This window comes from Mytilus californianus, unplaced genomic scaffold, assembly GCF_021869535.1.
Source record: "Mytilus californianus isolate M0D057914Y unplaced genomic scaffold, xbMytCali1.0.p SCAF_7, whole genome shotgun sequence".
In the NCBI taxonomy this organism is placed as follows: Eukaryota; Metazoa; Mollusca; class Bivalvia; order Mytilida; family Mytilidae; genus Mytilus; species Mytilus californianus.
In genome coordinates this window covers 108760529-108780248 of record NW_026262723.1, presented here as the reverse complement: position 1 = coordinate 108780248, position 19720 = coordinate 108760529, and the positions used below count along the sequence as shown (strand labels likewise).

General features: G+C 32.3%; 1 protein-coding gene across 5 annotated transcripts in view; it reads right to left on the bottom strand.

Moving 5' to 3' along the window:
• Nucleotides 1-19720, bottom strand: part of LOC127709817 (deleted in malignant brain tumors 1 protein-like) — a 127522-nt gene that overhangs the window by 44101 nt on the left and 63701 nt on the right. For all 5 annotated transcript variants that reach the window (XM_052215472.1, XM_052215471.1, XM_052215473.1 and 2 more), the window contains 4 exons: nt 4420-4527; nt 3650-3788; nt 2313-2521; nt 127-274 (listed from right to left, as the gene is read on the bottom strand). In XM_052215472.1, coding sequence (XP_052071432.1) covers nt 127-274; nt 2313-2521; nt 3650-3788; nt 4420-4527 — 604 coding nt within the window. The remainder of the gene's footprint in view (nt 1-126; nt 275-2312; nt 2522-3649; nt 3789-4419; nt 4528-19720) is intronic.

The window sequence follows — 19720 nt, the reverse complement described above, 5'->3', positions numbered from 1 at the left end:
AAAGATACCTGTGATATCCAATCATTCTCTATGTTACATGAAAGATACCTGTGATATCTAATCATTCTCTGTTTCATGATAGATACCTGTGATATCCAATCATTCTCTATGTTACACGAAAGATACCTGTGATATCCAATCATTCTGCAGATAACAATGGCATCATTATCATCAAATTCATCATCACAGATTGATCCCTCTATTCCACCAACATACAACACAATTCTTCCATCAGAACTGCTGTTTCCTGTTAGGTTTAATGAAATCTGTAAAACTGTAAACAGAGTAGTACAACATATAACAAAGCTGTATCCTAATATAAACAAGTCTTTGTTTGATTGTAATTATTTACAGTGAAAGTTATTTGTTTTGTTGCTGTCCCACTGGCATATAACTCACATTTTCTTACATTTACATTTGTTATAAATGATATACATGCCAAGTTATAATAACTGTACTGGTGTTGAAAATAACTTATCTTTGGTAAATAGAAACAAGCAGTAAAAAAAACTATAGCTTTATATAGCCTATGTGGCTCACCTGGACCATTCTAAATCATCAACAATGGCCACAGTATAGGCAAGAATACAATTCATGATTAATTTTTTTTTATCTTGGCCCGAGAACACAGTTATTTCGTAGTGCATTTCTTTTAGACAATAAATTCAAATTAAAAAAATCGCACCTGCTCTATCTCAAAAAGATTTTTACAGTGTAGTGTACTACTATTGGGACAAATAATATCAAAATTATAGAAAAGTCTACCAGCTCGAACTCAAAATATTGACAATTCTATGGTAAGGGGGTCTAAAATTCAGTTTGACAGCTTCAGACATACTAGTTTTTGACCTTTTTGAACTGGACCAAATCACTACTTAACATAAAGATTCAGCACCCAAATTTTTTTAACATGTAATTTCATCCCTTTACTTTATATTTCATGCATAAAATATAAAGAAATAAATTTGGAAAGTGTATGAACAAAATTTGCAAGTTATACACTGTCCACACTAGGGACTATATTTGTAGACAACGAAAATCTAAGGACGATAACTGTGTCCTCGGACCTCTTGTATTGCTGAGAAACAAATTTCTGTTTAGCTTCTCTCTATCTTCTATAGCTTTTCTTATCAGAAGACTTTATAAAGTTTCCTTTTGTCTACAATAGCTTTCAAAATATTGGGTAAAAATTTGGTAAAAATCGCCATTTAAGGGGCAATAACTCCTATAATGAATCTACTTATGATTTCTGCATGATTGACTTATTTGTCATTTTTGTTATGCTGATCAGTTTTGCTGTGTAAAGTTTCTCTCCATCTATCATAATTTTCAAGATAAAAGGCAAACACTCAAATGTTTCAGAAAATCATCATTAGAGGGGAATAACTCCAATAAGGAATGTTTGACAACTTTGGTCATTCTGAGCATTCTATCCTTGTCAGATTTTCTCTTCTATCTGCAATGGTTTTTAAAGTAATCAATAATACTTCCATTTTAACCTTTATTCTATTTTTTAGCTTTGGTGGCCATGTTCGTTGGCAGACAGGATCATCAGACATATTTTGTAACCTAAATACCATAAGGATGAATATGGCTAAGGTAAGTTCAATTAGGCTCACTAGTTTCAGAAAAGAAGATTTTTGTAATAGTTAACTGTTGAAGAGGGTAGATGATGAGGACAGGGCCTGGTGAGCTAAAAGCACTGTATAAGTTCCTGTTGATGTCAATTAATTTGGACAGTTTAATTCTGTATCTCTCCAATTGTTATTACTTTCAATCCAATTTTTATTACCTGTTCTGTATAAATGTGAAAAATCTTCTTGAAGCTCACAAATTAATAGTCCATATCTCCCCTAACAGACAGAAAATAAATTCAAGAGCACCTTCATATGTAAGGCTAACTTTGTGTGAAGTCTTACCAAAATTCATTCATGGTATAGCAGGTTTGCATCTAAATATTTATGAAGAGAAGGGAAGACAACTTATAGTGCTTTGTGTCTTCGTTGTTTTTTGCGATTGGTGCAGATATAGTGGGTCACGCCATATTGGTTGATTTTGACAGTTTGTTTTAATATTAGTTACAACACAAAAGTTAGAAGGAGAGTTCAGCATCCACATGCATGTTATTTACCTTGCCTTTTATAGTTTACCATACAGTATGGGATTTGCTCATTGTTCAAAGTCATGTGTTGACCTGTAGTTTTTTTCATCCTTTTTCTTGAGTCTTTGGTGATTAGTTGGCAAACATACCATATCTCCTTATTTTAAAATTCCTATAACAAACATTGTGTGTAGGATTTATAGCAACTTACATGGTTTTTCTGTAGTTGTAGTAGTTGAGGCAATGGAAATATTAGTACATATGACCCCTGCATCTTCAGAATGATCACAGTCATGTTTACCCCAAACTGGAATGTGGCAGTCATCTAAACTCGTCTCTGTTCCATCACAAACCATCCCATCCAGCCAGATCATCCCTGTTCCTGAACCATAAATACTGTCAACCTTAGCTACACCAGTACTGTAACAAATTAAAGAACCTTTGTGAGCACCTCATGCCTCCACATTGTCATTCGGCAAACAAAATTTCACCAGATTCCTAAGTGTCACAGACTCATAACTCCTATAAATGTCAACTGGTAAACATTTCTGAAGGATATGCACATCTACATAGTATGTTTTAATTATCTACAAATTTTCATGAAATTCTGTAGTGTGGTTTCAGAGGAGTTGTGATGACAAACTGTTGCAGTAGTATATTTAGGCCAAAATTTGAAGTTCAAAAAGGGCATAACTCCTAGAAAAAAATTGAATCGTAATTTCCTGTCGATATGCACTTCTACATAGTATGTCCTTATAATCTTCAAAATTTCATGATATTCTGTTGTGTGTTTTCAGAGGAGTTGGGATGACAAAAACAGGACACACTGACTCACAGACTGATGGGTCAAAAACATTATACCCCGCACAACCTTGTTTCATCTCGTTTACCTTAGCAATACCGACTAATGATATCTAACTTATGGTAAGCAATACTACAGTATACTAAATAATAAACCTAGACCGTGAAAGCAATATATCAACAACATTTTGGGATTTGCTCATTATTGAAGGCTGTAAGGTAAACTGTAATTGTTCAAATCTTTGTTTTGTCTTCAATGGATAGTTATCTCATTGAAATACATACCTCATCTCCATATTTCAAAATTTGTAATTTCTAATATTTTTGTACTCTGTGTTATAAGACAGTTTTGTGAGTCTTCCAAGAAATGTAAAAAAATGTTGAGAAAATACCATAATGGACAACATGAATCATTTGACATTATTTACAAAATGGACTAGACCATTGGTTTTCCCGTTTGAATGGTTTTACACTAGTAATTTTTGGGGCCCTTTATAGCTTGCTGTTCGGTGTGAGCCAAGGCTCCGTGTTGAAGACCGTACTTTGACCTATAATGGTTTACTTTTATAAATTTTGACTTGGATGGAGAGTTGTCTCATTGGCACTCATACCACATCTTCTTATATCTATGATAGAATCACTTTCCCAAAATATAATGAAATTTTTTAAACTTAACATACTATTTTGTTTTAAACATTCAATGGCCACCACATATAAAATATAAAATACCAATAATACATTACGTACTTGTATCCTAACATCCGGCAAACAACTGTTGCTGCATTATCATCCCACTGATCATCACATATCGTACCACGGATGCCATTTCTTATCACCTCTACACGACCTTCACTTGAACTTCCATTCATTAACTCAATCTTCAGTTCTATTCAAAATAAAAGCAATCAAAATAGATTTTCAAAGTTAGAACCCCCTTGCAACACACAGGTTAAAATAGTTTTCTATAAATATATCTTATTATCAATTACTATCAAATTCAGAAAGAACAGTTGAAGTCTTATTTCCATTCTGAGTATGCTAATCATAAGACATATATATATATATAGAAATTTAAATCTTCACAACCCAAAATTCACTTAAATAATCACCAAAAGAGTAACGTCATTCCAAAAATATAAATGGACATGTTCTAGGTTTTGTTTTTTTTTTTATATCTTTTTGGTGTTTTTTCTCTCTTTTTTTAAATAACACTGATGAGGTCAATTTCCCTAAACAGCAAAGTTTTTTTTTTCAATTTTCAGATCATCAGTTAAGGTAAATAGAAAAATATTTCATATTCAAACCATTGTATCTACATAGTCTTTACATCCTCTTGTTAACATACTGTATAACATCAGATCAACAATTCTAAAGTTTGTGGTTCAACCTGACCATGTATCAAAACCAGGACCTTACACAATCAAGGTTAACATGCTACCACAAGACCACATTCCTTAAAAATTATCTGTGTGGCAATAAAAATTGAAAGAACTTCAAGAGATAAAAATAAAACATACCACAATCTATTTCATCACTGTTATCAATACAATCGTCCTCTGAATTACATACAAGTCGTTGTGGTACACAGTTGTCATTACTGCATGTGAATTCATCAGGATTACACCCTGAAACAAATAAATATCATTTTTTATGGTAAACAATTCTGAGTTACCACATGTGAATAAACGCACCTACAAATACATTTTTTAGGTAAACAATTCTGATTTACACATGTGAAATCAGGAATTACAAATTATTAAGGAATAGTCCTGTATTACCACATTACCACACATTCATCAGAATTTCACACTGAGACAAGACTAGATAAACTGTTGACACAGAGATATGTCTCATCTGTCCACATAAAATTCAGAAAAGGCAATCTGATGGACAGCAACATTGCTAATTAATTCAAAGTCGCTGGACCAAATGGTGGGTAGCTTATAGGGTCTCGAAATGGTTGACAAACTGAGATGTACAGACAGCAATGTAACTATAGAAAATATTGTCTATTGTAAGTAGTTCCTATCAATCAAACTTAAGCTAAAAACTTAACATTTAAAATTAATTCAAAGTCACTGGACCATGGCTTAGGTGGCAAGGCCTCAAAATAGTTGCCAAACTGTTATGTACTGATAGTAATGCAACTTCATACAAAATATCATTGATCTTTCACAAGTAGTTCCTATCAAAGTAACTTAAGCAGAAAACGTAACATTAATCAAAGCACGAAAGCGCTGTAAAGGCAGTTAATTACAGGTTGTGTGTATTTTAAGTCCAGTTATATCATTATCTTGCATAGTACAGGTGGCTTTCAGTATTTAAGATTTAGAGTTCTCTAATGATATTGAATAAGTTTTATGAATGTCATATTCTGAGCACTATATGAAGGCGATTGTTCTCACTTGTTTATGAACTAGTGCATTATGTCCAGTTTGTACCTTTTTTTATCTATGTTTATAGTCAAATTAGTTATCAAAGGTACCAGGATTATAATTTAATACGCCAGATGTGTGTTTCGTCTACATAAGACTCATCAGTGACGTTCAGATCAAAATAGTAACAAAGCCAAACAAGTACAAAGTTGAAGAGCATTGAGGACCCAAAATTACAAAAAGTTGTGCCAAATACGGCTAAGGTAATCTATTCCTTGGATAAGAAAATCCTTAGTTTTTTCATTGGCAATCATAACACATCTCCTTATTTATATAATGATCTATATTCAACGACCTCAGGTACAAAAAAAATGTATGTAACTAAACTAAACTATGTAGAGTAGATGTACATTGCAACATGTCAACTCTTTCAACTCCAAGCAAAATTATATTTCCAAGCATAAAGTAATTTATGAATGAAATAAAATGCTCCGCTGGGGCGCAGCTTGATACGACCGCAGAGGTCGAACCCTGAACAGTTGGGGCAAGTATGAACACAACATTCAAGCTTGATTCAGCACTGAGGTTTCTGACACAGAATGAAAGTGGTCTAAGATACTTAAAAAAATTTAATTTACCTATTCAAACCATATCATTATTATTTGCTTTTATATATAAATCAGAAATAACCAATTTAAAATGGAAAATTTTAAAGAAAAAAAAGGAAAAAGAATCCCCCCCCCAAATTTTTTGAACCCCCTTATGATTCATCACCCCAAAACTCAATCCCAGCCTTCCCTTTGTGGTATGGTACCTTGCAGTACAATTTCAGAGAGATCCATACACTTGAACACATGTTATTGTCTGGAAACTAGAAAAATGCTTGTTTTTTGGCCCCTTTTTGGTCCCAAATTCCTAAACGTTTAGGGCAATTACCCCCAAACTCAAACCCAGCTTTCCCTTTGTGATATGGAACCTTGTAGTACAATTTGATAAAGATCCATACACTTACAAACAAGTTATTGCCATGAAACTAGAAAAATGCTTGTTTTTTGCCCCTTTTTGGCCCCTAATTCCTAAAATTTGGAGGCAATTACCCCCAAAATCAATCCCAGCATTCCCTTTGTGATATGGAACCATGTGATACAATGTCAGAGTGATCCATAGACTTACACACAAGTTATTGTCATGAAACTAGAAAAATGCTTGTTTTTTGCCCCTTTTTGGCCCCTAATTCCTAAAATTTGGAGGCAATTACCCCCAATATCAATCTCAGCATTCCCTTTGTGGTATGGTACCTTGCAGTACAATTTCAGAGAGATCCATACACTTGAACACAAGTTATTGTCTGGAAACTAGAAAAATGCTTATTTTTGGCCCCTTATTCCTTAACTTTTTGGGCAATTACCCCCAAACTCAATTCCAGCTTTCCCTTTGTGATATGGAACCTTGTAGTACAATTTCATAAAGATCCATACACTTACACACAAGTTATTGCCATGAAACTAGAAAAATGCTTGTTTTGTGCCCCTTTTTGGCCCCTTATTCCTAAAATTTGGAGGCAATTACCCCCAAATTCAATCCCAGCATTCCCTTTGTGAAATGGAACCTTGTGATACAATGTCAGAGAGATCCATAGACTTGCACACAAGTTATTGTCATGAAACTAGAAAAATGCTTGTTTTTTGCCCCTTTTTGGCCCCTAATTCCTAAAATTTGGAGGCAATTACCCCCAAAAATCAATCCCAGCATTCCCTTTGTGATATGGAACCTTGTGGTACAATGTCAGAGAGATCCATACACTTACACACAAGTTATGTCTGGAAGTTACAAAAATGCTTATTTTTGGCCCCTAATGCCTTAACTGTTGGTACCATAACCCCCAAAATCAATCCCCACTTTCCTTTTGTGGTATTGAACCTTATTTTAAAATTTCATTGAGATCCATTCACTTAAACTAAAGTTAGAGTGCGAAAACTAATGTGTCTTCGGACGACGAAGACGACGCCAACGTCATACCAATATACGACCACAAAATTTTTTTTGCGGTCGTATAAAAAGGAGTTCTTAATTAAGAAATAAACTGATTCGCTGAGCAGAGCTGGATACACCCGCAGAGGTACTACCCTGAACAGCTGGGGCAAAAATGGACACAATATTCAAGCTTGATACAGGTCTGAATTTGGATTGTAATTAAATATTTGACATATTATAGTTTCTGAATAAATGTAGTCAATGAACTTGAAATCGGTTATATGAATTGAATTTATATTCAATTAAAGATTTCTTGCTGTTGTGCAATACACTGTGCTGTTGTGCAATACTTAATAAATCTGTTGCCAGACTATAAACAAATAAAGTTCAATTTCTTCTCAATGTCATATTTGAAATTGATGAAAATCAATAGGGAGATTACATCAATAGCTATAAATAATTCACCACGGTTTCATGTGAACTGCTTAAAGCATTTTTGAGTTGTTGTCCAAAGACTGGAAAATCCCCCCTTTTTTAATGAATAAAACCCCATAACTCAGAAATGTAAAATCTAAAATTTATAAAATTCTAAAGGGAGCTTACGGATTGATTATTTAGTCTTAGATGCAAGATTTTTTTATCAGTTGTTAGTGGCTTTGAACTAGCTGTCAGTAACTGTGAGTACTCTCAGATTTGTACTTAGTGTCTTTTTGTTGTTTGGATGTACAACTACCCGACCACGTCCACTTGTATTTGTATTTATCCATCTGATGAGTTTAGCCTCTTTCAACTGATTTTTATAGTTCTTTCTTATATTGTACTGTTACACCACTGTCCCAGGTTAGGGGAGGGTTGGGATCCCGCTAACATGTTTAAGCCCGCCACATTCTGTTTGTACATGTATGTGCCTGTCCCAAGTCAGGAGCCTATAAAAGTGTAATTCAGAGGTTGTCGTTTGTTTATGTGTTGCATATTTGTTATATTTGTTCATTTTTTTTACATAAAATAGGCCGTTAGTTTTCTTGTTTGAATTGTTTTACATTGTCATTTCTGGGCCTTTTATAGCTGACTGTGCGGTACGGGCTTTGCTCATTGTTGAAGGCTGTACTGTGACCTATAGCTGTTAATTTCTGTGTCATTTGGTCTCTTGTGCATGTGTGGAGAGTTGTCTCATTGGCAATCATACCACATCTTCTTTTTTATATTTACATCAACAGATATAAAAAATTCACCAAAGTCAAGGTGAGACAACAAAACTTAGTTGTAAGATCTCTGAAATTTTTTACAGGGTACGAGTTTTTCTCATTGTTGGAGATTGTACGGTGACAGTAACACCTGTAACTGCTTAAACCCATTTCTTATGCACTTTAGTTTGATAAACTCACTGAATATCATACCACATCTCCTTATTTTTATATGCATTACAATTTACATGTGCATGTAATTGTAAATATATATATATCAGAACAAAATTCATTGCGTCACTTTTATTTATGCATCCTTTGGCACAATACAAGTTCTAAAATTACACAACATAAAACAACTAAATGTTATTTCAGATGAAAGTTTTGTTTCAGTTCCATTCATAGGATTTATTAGAATTTTGTATGTTTTGCCAAGTCCAATAATTCGCTCTATGTGACATAGAGACATAGTTGACTAAACCACCAGGTGTCGAACATTCAAGAATTTTCAGTGTTTCTGTTTTTATTTGATGAAAAGGTTGCCTGAGCTCTAGGAGCTTTAGGTTTTATCACGGGATATTCTGTGCTGTCAATAATAATCCAAGTCGTAGGAAACTTTAATTTGAAGTTGGATGGTGAAAAATACCTGACTAAACCACTAGATGGCCAAGTGTTAGCCTCACACCACTGTTTAGACATAAAAACAATCCATGTATACACAATATTCTTAACACTAGATTCAATCTAGAATCTAGACAGTTCAAAGTTGGTTGTATGATGCCTCAATTTCATCAAAGTCATAAAAAAACTGATTTTCAACTGACACCCTATCAATTTGAAAATATATGTATCTCAAACAATGTGCTGCTGGACCAAGTGTGGTCAAAACAAATAAAAATTTAGTATACAACTCTAAACCGGTATAAAAATGCATGGCTGTGTCACGTGTCTTCATTTCAAAATTCTCTGCTGAAAACATAGGCATTGATGGTGTTTGCGTAATTCCATCTGTGAAGCTCAACATTAGCTCGGCAGTTGGTGGTGGACAGTCATAAATCCTTTCTGCAGTATGAATGACTTCATCAGGAAAACCAACTTTACAATCAAAACTTTCCTCTAGATTTCTACTACAATATTCATCAAGTTTAGTTCTTTTGTTTTCACAGGAAACTGCCCTGATTTTTCTTTTTGTGGACGATTCAGTCTCTTGCTTGGTCCAGGAAAATAGGCTGGGAATTGCAGTAGACTTAAGTCTCTGTATGGTGGGTTTGCGCCCTGAAAAAGGTTATAAAACATTAGTTTTTTTATAATTAAATGAAATTCCATTAGCAATGTATACTTTGTACTACCTGGCGAAATATTAACTAGATTTATTCATTACAATCTGGATAAAACTATGTTTGCCTGATTCAATGTATGTTATGTCAATCCAAAGGACAAACAATGAGAGACTTATGCAACAAACGTACATTGTTTGTACCTAAATAACTATAATATAGATGAGAGCATGTCATTGTTTTGTTCCTGTTAACATTGTCATTGATATTTTTCAAGAAAGTCTATGAGGCATAGCTTATGCATTCCTGTCATTACTACATTAGCATAATTACTGCTAAAATAATTCTCAGTATGATATACCTCTTGTAAGAAATCATTATAATTGTAGCAATCACCAAAAAATCTCAAACAGATCACATTGAATCGTAATCCAAAAAATTATGACGTCTTGAATTACCCACCCCCTTTTATTCTAAAACGATAATTGCGGTTGTAAACAGACTTTGGTTTATTCGCATGGCGATTACATATATATAACTATATATTTCACAAGGAAAATAGAGTTTTACCATGAATAGTTTCCTGCACGTAGTCTTTTTCAGTAAAACGTGCCTTGCAAACAACAGCTGATTGAGATGGACTCCACGATATCATCGTGTTCTCGTCCAATCTGCGTATGGGCCATGGCGTTGATCCAACTTTTCCTTCTTTTTAAGTCATTTGGAAATGCATGTCCTCCTCTTAAATGACATCCAGGTTGACAACAACAAGTACTTGGCATCGTTAATTAAAAATATAACTGAAATAGTTGCACAGTGCAGAAACCGGAAGTAGAGGAACAGGATCCGCTACCACGGCGCCACCTATTCAGGAACGATAATTTGCTACTTTATATAACTGCGAAAATAACGTTAAGACGGGTTCACGTGCATAAACAGAAATGCGCTTTAAATTGTATAATATAATTCATGTTCAGTCGACCTTTAATTATTATATCAACGACTGAAATGATTTATAAACATCTAGATTGCAGATAACACTCGAAATTAACCCGAGCTCTTTCCACACGGAATTCAAATAATTCTAGTTTGTCAATCGGTTGACTGCTTATAATGCAAAATACTAATATATCAAAAGTTTTTAAAACTAACAAAACACAATGATCGTTTCTCTATTTCCCAATGTAAATGAAATGAAACAAAAAACATTTTATATCGCAATAAGAAGAGGAGAGAATTCAACATTTCCGGATCTACTTGGAGTCTAATGACCCCCCACGTAGATAAGTTGGATATCGCGGAAGGAAGGATTAACCCGGCAACTAGAAAGGCATTAAAGCACTGCCTTTAAAAATGGCTAATTAATTCAAAGTCACTGGACCATGACCTAGGGGGCAGGGCCTCAAAATTGTTGTCAAACTGAGATGTACTGATAGTCATGCAACTTCATAAAAATTATCATTGATCTATCACAAGTAGTTCCTATCAATCTAACTTAAGCAGAAAACTTAACATTTAAAAAATTGCTAATTAATTTAAAGTCACTGGACCATGGCCTATGGGGCAGGGCCTCAAAATTGTTGTCAAACTGATATGTACTGTTAGTAATGCAACTTCATGCAAAATATCAATGATCTATCACAAGTAGTTCCTATCAAACTAACTTAAGCAGAAAACTTAAAAATTGTTGACGCCATCACCAGAAAAGCAATCCCTATGTCTAGCTTTTGTTTCGTCGCAGGCGAGACAAAAACTGATATGTCAGCAAGGGCCTGTCACGCAAACAATACTTGTGCATGGAGTATGAATTGTTGTATATTTTGACAACAGGAATTACTTCAAGGTATGTTCTATATTAATATAAAGCTTTGTTAAAATCTGAACAATATGAATTTTTTGTTCATTTTAGCAGCTGACATAATTCTTTACACAGGCAGGGAATCAATAACAGCATTTTATTTTAGCTTACAAAAAGAAGTTTCTCAAAATTTGTGATTTTTTAACAAAAACTAAAGTTTTACTTTAAATTTGACACAGGGAATCCATTTGGAATAGCATTGTTTACCTACATATGAATTTTTTATGAAATTCTGGCACAAAAAGAATTTCTTAAAATTCATGATTTTTACTGTGACTTGACTATAGGTGTTGCTGTTTACCTTTACCTATTGTTCAACCAGATTGTAAAATTGACAATACAATTGGGACATTTAAACTGACCAGTTGGTATTGTTCAGAGTTGACAATAGGTAATCACTCATGCATTTACAGTCTACCTTGATGCTGTCCCATCACTTTACCTGTTCAATTGTCACTGTTTTTCAAAATTTATCCATATGGCATTTAGGTTTCAAGTTTTATCTTTGTGAAATAATGTAACATGCCTACAGTTTAAATAAGTATATATGGTATGAAAATAGTTAGAATATGGCCACAATATGCAAAATTATTCCATGTTCTAAAATTTGCTAAAGACTGCTGTTTTTTTTTTAATTTCATTTCTTTAGAGAATCCTAAAATAAGTAAAGGGTATACAAATTAACATTGTAATTACAGTCTTTTTCATTGAAATGAATGTATTCCTTGAAGTAATTGACCATACAATTTCCAAAGAAACACATCATTTAGAAGTAAAAGGAGAGATTTTTACGGTACGTCTAAACACCGCTCAGGACCTCCTGAGTGCACTCAGGACATACAAAGTGCACTCAGGACATGAAATTTATGTTTTGGTTAGTGGTGATGGTATGCATTCGATAGATAATTTAATTCTTCATCTTATAATATTTGTTTTGATAAAATCAATTTAATATTTAAAAAGTTATTAAGGTTTTCATAGGCACGCGCCGTTTTTATGAAATATGTCAGGCATGACCGATGATTATATTGAATACCAATTATCATGTTGATTAGGTCGTTTGATCTTTAATAATTAGGAGTGATTAGTGATGGTACTTACCTCATACAAGTAAGCTTGGCAAACAAACAAAACCAAGATGTCTTTTGAAAAATATAGAACAATGAAGATATATTGTTTGTAATATTTGTAGCCAGTTGAGAAATATGAGAAATCTACATATAGTTGGGAAATTTTCATTCAATTCATTTCATTTGAAAACGTTCAAAGATATAGATACAATTTATTGCAAAATGTGGCGTCCTTAGGGATCAAAGCCCCGTTTCAACTACGAGAAGTGTTTCCAGAGATTGAGCAAAAAATAGTTTTATTCTTAGTTAAAAAATTAAGATGAATAATTCTTTCGTATTTTCATATCTCTAGATATATTACAATAGACTTTAATTGCATTGTTCCATAATAAAAAAAAAGAATCGGTGAAACACCATTTATAATTTACTTTCAAGCTAACAGTTAATCTGATCACTCACTAAAAATAGCGTTGATTTTTTTTTATATTGGTATCATTGCGTATTAATTCTTATTTATATATATATGTATGTGTGTATGTGTGTTTTCTTCTATTTTCTTGTCGTTAAGATTCAATCCAAATTTCATTTAGTAAGATTTATTCCCCTATTGAAACTCATTCTTGTCCAGTAATAAATTCCTTGAACGAGTTTGAAAAGGGAAATAAATTTGTCATACTTTTCATGAATTAAGATTTAGTTTTGTATATGGAACCCGTTTTTAACTGTAGAAGCCGTACTTACCAAAATACGCTTTTCAAACAATCAAATCTCATATAGTTAGATGTTATTTTTCATTTTTATCGGACTTGTCCAGTAATACAAGTCTTGAACGAATTTCAATGTGAAAATAAATTCTAAAAAATGAATTTGTCTCCGTTTTCTGAAAATTATCATATTTGGGTATTATCTCTAAACAATTTCATGTAGTAAGATTTGGTTTTACATTGAGCTCGTTCTTGTCCAGTTTAAGATTCCTTCAGCAGTTTTAATGTAAAAGTAAATTCTGAAGAATGATTTGTTGTAAAAAAGTGAAAAGAAAATGTCTTAATTTTATTTCTGAGTAATACGAATGTTTAACAAATCCGCATTTAGTAAGATTTTATTTCTCATTTAAATCGTTCTTGTCCAGTAATACAAGCCTTGAACGAATTTCAATGTGAAAATAAAGTGGAAACCACAACCAATTCCAGACCTTGCTACCAAACTGATGGACATTGTACGTGTACAACTGATCGATTTGAAGCGTTCACTGTATGGAATGGGAAATTATGAACTTTTCGGTCCTTACAGAAGACATGTCGTATCATATCAATGTTGGTTTTTGGAAAACACATGAACAGCGAGAAAGACTATTTCGGAGACTGTTGATTGACACAAAATCCGTTCAAACCACGACTTAGTCTTCGTGCACAGATTTTGAAGTGCCAAAACCCCAAAACTTGCTCGTAAGCCTAACCAAAGGAAAAGACCAAGGACAGCACGTACGCAGCCAAGATATTAGACTTCTTAAATTCTAAATATTGTCATTGTAAATATTGTACATACATGTAATTGTCTTCTCTATACCTATGTATATGGTTTATTGAGAATAAAATTTAATATTCAGTAAACATTGTTTTTGTTTATTCAGTTGATTTGGAGAGAGAGAAAAAAAATCACATAGAAAAACAAAAATCGAACTTGTTACAGAAAAAAAGGCAACTATAAAATAATATGATTTTTTTAATTTCTTAATTCATGAACTGCAGAACACAACAACATTAATTTAGCCGTCATAATGAAAAATAAACTGAAAAAGTACATCGAATGGGTTATCTTATTTTTTCTCCATAAACGTACAATTCACTATGCATAATTTAAATTTAACTACATTAAAAAATCCCGGAAAACTTAAAACATCGTGTTATTCATTTTAAACGTAACACTGTATTAACAACTAAATTCATAAACAACAATAAAGATAATCCAATCAATTTTGTTGATTGGATAATTCACGGCTCAGTAGTTGTGTAATCAGTGACACGTGCCCTCATTATTTTATAAGAATTAACATATCTATCTAAGTTCGATTTCAAATTCTACCAAAATTTAATTCTTAAATAAGCAGCATGTAACGAATATATACATCTATCCTGTGTGCAAATACGATGACTATAAAGGGTCCTGAGTGCACTTTGTATGTCCTGAGTGCACTCAGGAGGTCCTGAGCAGTGTTTAGACGTACCCAGATTTTTATTTTATCCTCATTTCAAATTTTAAAGAGTGAGCAAGCCAGAACAAGAATATATATGTTTTTTTTTTCTTGCAGGGTATTAACTTGCATGTAATATAATGCACTACATTTCCTCTTAATGTTTTCATATTCAAATACTATGAGTGCTTGGATTTCTTTTGTATTGTTGAAAAAAACCTCTTTCATCTCATTCCCTCTTTCTAATGGGAGATGACTCAAAAGATTTATTTTTTACTCTCGTGGAAATCTTAATTATTTTATAATTTCCATAATTTTCCAGTTTAAAAAACACCAGAACAAATGTGTGCATTCCTTCGTTTAGACATTTGTTCAATACTTATTGACATGAGCTTTGTACAAAGTGTTCATGCATAGTGAAATATAAAAAATAATAGTTATGAATAAACTGATTTATTCATTTATTTGTTTACACTGATATTTGATATCCCATCCAGTATTCCAGTTTTCACTATTTGAAGTAATACTATTTGAAGTAATTTTAAACTATATTCCTATTTCTATTAACTTTTTGGAATATTTTCTTACATTTTTCACTATATCACTAGATTTTCAACTATATCCACAGTATTCTGTTTAATTTCCCATGATATATATCCCAATTAAACAGGTGCAGAGTCTTTATATTAGATCCAGAATTTTGTAATTTTTGATCATTTCCAATATCATATTCAAAATAATTATCCTCACTTTACAAATTTTTTGGAATGTTTTATTTATATTTTTCACTATATCACTTGATTTTACTATATCCACAGTATTCTGTTTTTATTTCATTTCCCATGATGTATGTCCCAATTAAACAATATCAAATCCAAAATTTTATAATGATTATTTCCAATATCACATTTAAAATTATTATACTTCACGTTAAAATGCCATATTTTGATTGGCTAATACGAGGGTGTTAATTTACTCTATTACCCTTCATGGAGACGCTTGATCAAGTGTGCGCTTTATTAAATACGGATGGTTGTTATGTACAAGACGTCATAGTTTATTACTTTGAATTTGAAATTTAATCAACAGTAATAACAGAACATTCAGTATAATAAATTAAATAACACATAGCTGAGAGGGTGATAGAGCAGATTGTTACAGCTCGAAAAGACATTGTCAACCTTGGCTTCGCCTCAGTTGACAATGTTTTCTCGGGGTAACAATCTGCTCTATCACCCTCTCAGCTATGTGTTATTTATATATTGTTATCCTCACATAATGAATTTTTTGGAATATTTTACTTTTATTATTCACTTTATTACTTAAGATTTGACTATATCCACTGTATTCACATTTTATTTCATTTCCATGATATATATCACATTTAAACAGATGAATCATCTTCATATTAGATCCAGAATTTTATAATGATAATATTTCCAAAATCACATATAAACATTTAAAGACTCAGAAACATGTTGGTTGAACTTATTTCTCCTACTTGCATTCAAGTTCTGATTTTTTTTAACTTTTAGATTAACTAAATCCCATCTTATAAAAAGTGAATTTCTTTGAGTGAACACAGTATTTTTATGCACAAAAATCCTAATACATTTCAAAGAAAAACATTGCAAGTATATTCCAAAATTATTTTGGCTTTTACATGTACATCATCATGTGAAAGCCACACAAAACATTTTGAATGAATTATTTCCTCCTTGATACATTCATGACAATCTATTCAAAGTAAATTTTAACAAGCAAAATTAAATGCATCTAAGAATTGAATTCAAATAAAATAAATCCCAAATTTTATGCAAATTGATTCGAATAGATTTCAAACACTGCGAATAAAAATCCAAAATGAAAAATTTGAAGGGATATATGAAGAAACACATAACATATCCATCTGAAAACTTAAACTGAAAACACCTGAATAGCTATTTCTTGTTTCACTGACAACTGGACAATACTATAGATAAGGATTGAAAATTTAAAGGTTCATTGATTATGTAAAAACAGTTTTAATTTTCATACATTAAAATGCAGTCCCGAAAATCTTAACTGATTAAGATTATTGGGTCAAAATTAGATTAATCATCTATATTGGGGGCTTAAAACAATGAAAACCAATAATATTTTCTTCCCTATCAATTTTATAATAGAATAACCCTAGGTGAAGAAAAACTTCAGGAAAAAAGCATGCTGTAAGGTTGGGTTAGGTGAATAAAAATCAGTACAGGTAGCATCAAGGTAGACTCAACTCTAACAATACCAACTGGTCAACTTAAATGTCCCAATTATATTGTCAATTTTACAATCTGGTTGAACAATAGGTAAAGGTAAACAGCAACACCCATAGTCAAGTCACAGTAACAAAAACCAAGTATTTATAACAAATGTACTTTTGAAAAAAAATCATACAGAATCTTCCTTTTATAGATATAGATAACACTGTGCATGGACAATATTGAAATCAGTTGTGGCAATCCACTTATTATACGACATAAAAGTGTTACTGTGGATTTGTCATTAATCGTGGGGTACCAACTTTTGTTGATTTCGTGGGTATTGGTTAACCACAGATTTAAATGTTCAACAAAGTATAAATTGTCTATAGGCTTGGATACAAACTTTGGTAAAAACTTGATATCAAATATCCATGAAAATACTATTTTTCCTCAACCCTCGAAAAATTGGTATCCACGAAAATAAATGAATGCACAGTATTGGATCAACAGGTGGAGAGATGAACCGATTATGTTCCTGAAAAGATATTTGGTGTATGAATTTGAAGATAGTAGAAATTTTGAGCAATGGATATTTGGTGTGATTTCAACAACTCATTTTAAACAATTTTACAATTTAAATTCTGTGCTGACCATTGATGTCACCTCCATTGATGAAAACAGTTTATTTCATCATTTGACAGACACATTTTAACTAATGATAAGTTTGCATTCACATTATTGTAGATTTATTAAATAGTGTAATACCACCATTGTTTTTCCCCTATTAGTCTTTGTTAAATTGGCAATTTTCAAAAAAAAATTTCAACCCTTTTTCATATAAAACCGTATGTAACGTATCATGATTTGGTGGTATTACACCTTGTAGGTGGATATACCAAACTGTCAGTTAACACCAAACTAAATACATCTGGCCTTGATGATTTTAAAATTTTAAAGGAGATTTCCTGATGTATTTGTATTTGTGTATGGTTGATGCAAAAGTAAGTTGTAAAGACAACCATATTTGGTTTGACCCTGAAGGTTCTTTATTTTAAAATTTTAAAGGAGATTTCCTTATGTATTTGTGTATGGTTAATGCAATAGTAAGTTGTAAAAGACATCCATATTTGGTATGACTCTAAAGGCTCTTTTAACTGAAAATTGTACTCAATAGCCTATGTACCTAATATTGTCAAACCAAATGAATATCTAATATATATGAAAATAATTCAAAATATCCCATATCCCCAATGCAATTTAAGATAAACTAAATCCATAAAAAAAACAGATAGTTATCCCAGTCCTAGTTATTAAAGTAAAAATACATCCTGGTCCTTGAAATGAAATTACAATAAAATGCTCCGCAGGGCGCAGCTTGATACGACCGCAGAAGTCGAATCCTGAACAGTTGGGGCAAGTATGGACACAACATTCAAGCTTGATACAGCTCTGAATTTGGATTGTGATTAAATATTTGACACAGCATAGGTTTCTGACACAGAATGAATGTGGTCTAAGAACTTAAAAATTTTAAATTGGACATTCACCTATTATGGTCCAATATCCAAAATCTAAATACATGGTTAGATTCAGCATATCAAAGAACCCCAAGAATTCAATTTTTGATGAAATCAAACAAAGTTTAATTTTGGACCCTTTTGACCTCAATGTGGACAAAGTTGATAGCGGGGCCCAAAATTCAAAAATCTAAATACATGGTTAGATTCAGCATATCAAAGAACCCCATATATTCAATTTTTGTTGATATCAAACAAAGTTTAATTTTGGACCCCGATTTGGACCAACTTGAAAACTGGGCCCATAATCAAAAATCTAAATACATGTTTAGAGTCAGCATATCAAAGAACCCTAAGAATTCAATTTTTGTTAAAATCAAACTAAGTTTAATTTTGGACCCTTTAGACCTTAATGTAGACCAATTTGAAAACGGACCCAAAAATTAAGAATCTAAATACACGGTTAGATTCGGCATATTAAAGAACCCCAATAATTCAATTTTTGATGAAATCAAACAAAGTTTAATTTTGGACCCTTTGGACCTCAATGTGGACCAATTTAAAAACGGGGCCCAAAATCCAAAAACTTAATACACGGTTAGATTCAGCATATTAAAGAACCCCAAGAATTCAAGAATAAAACCCCATTGAAATTGGTCAAGAAATAAGCAATTTATACGAAGTATGACTTCTTTTGCACAATACTGTGCAATTGAATATTTCTTGCTATTGCGCAATACTGTACAATTGACAATTTCTTGCTATTGCGCAATATTGTGCTATTGGATATTTCTTGCTATTGTGCAATACTGTGCAATTGAAGATTTCTTGCTATTGCGCAATACTGTGTAATTGAAGATTTCTTGCTATTGTGCAATACTGTGCAATTGAAAATTTCTTGCTATTGCACAATACTTATTATATAATAGTTTACACATCCTGTTTGGTGTGTATCTCCTACCATATCATTATTATTTGCTTTTAAATATAAATCAGAAATAACCAACTTAAAATGGAAAATTTTAAAAGAAAAAAAAAAAGGAAAAAAAAAAAATCCCCCCCCCCAAATTTTTTTAACCCCCTTATGATTCATCAACCCCAATCTCAATCCCAGCCTTCCCTTTGTGGTATGGTACCTTGC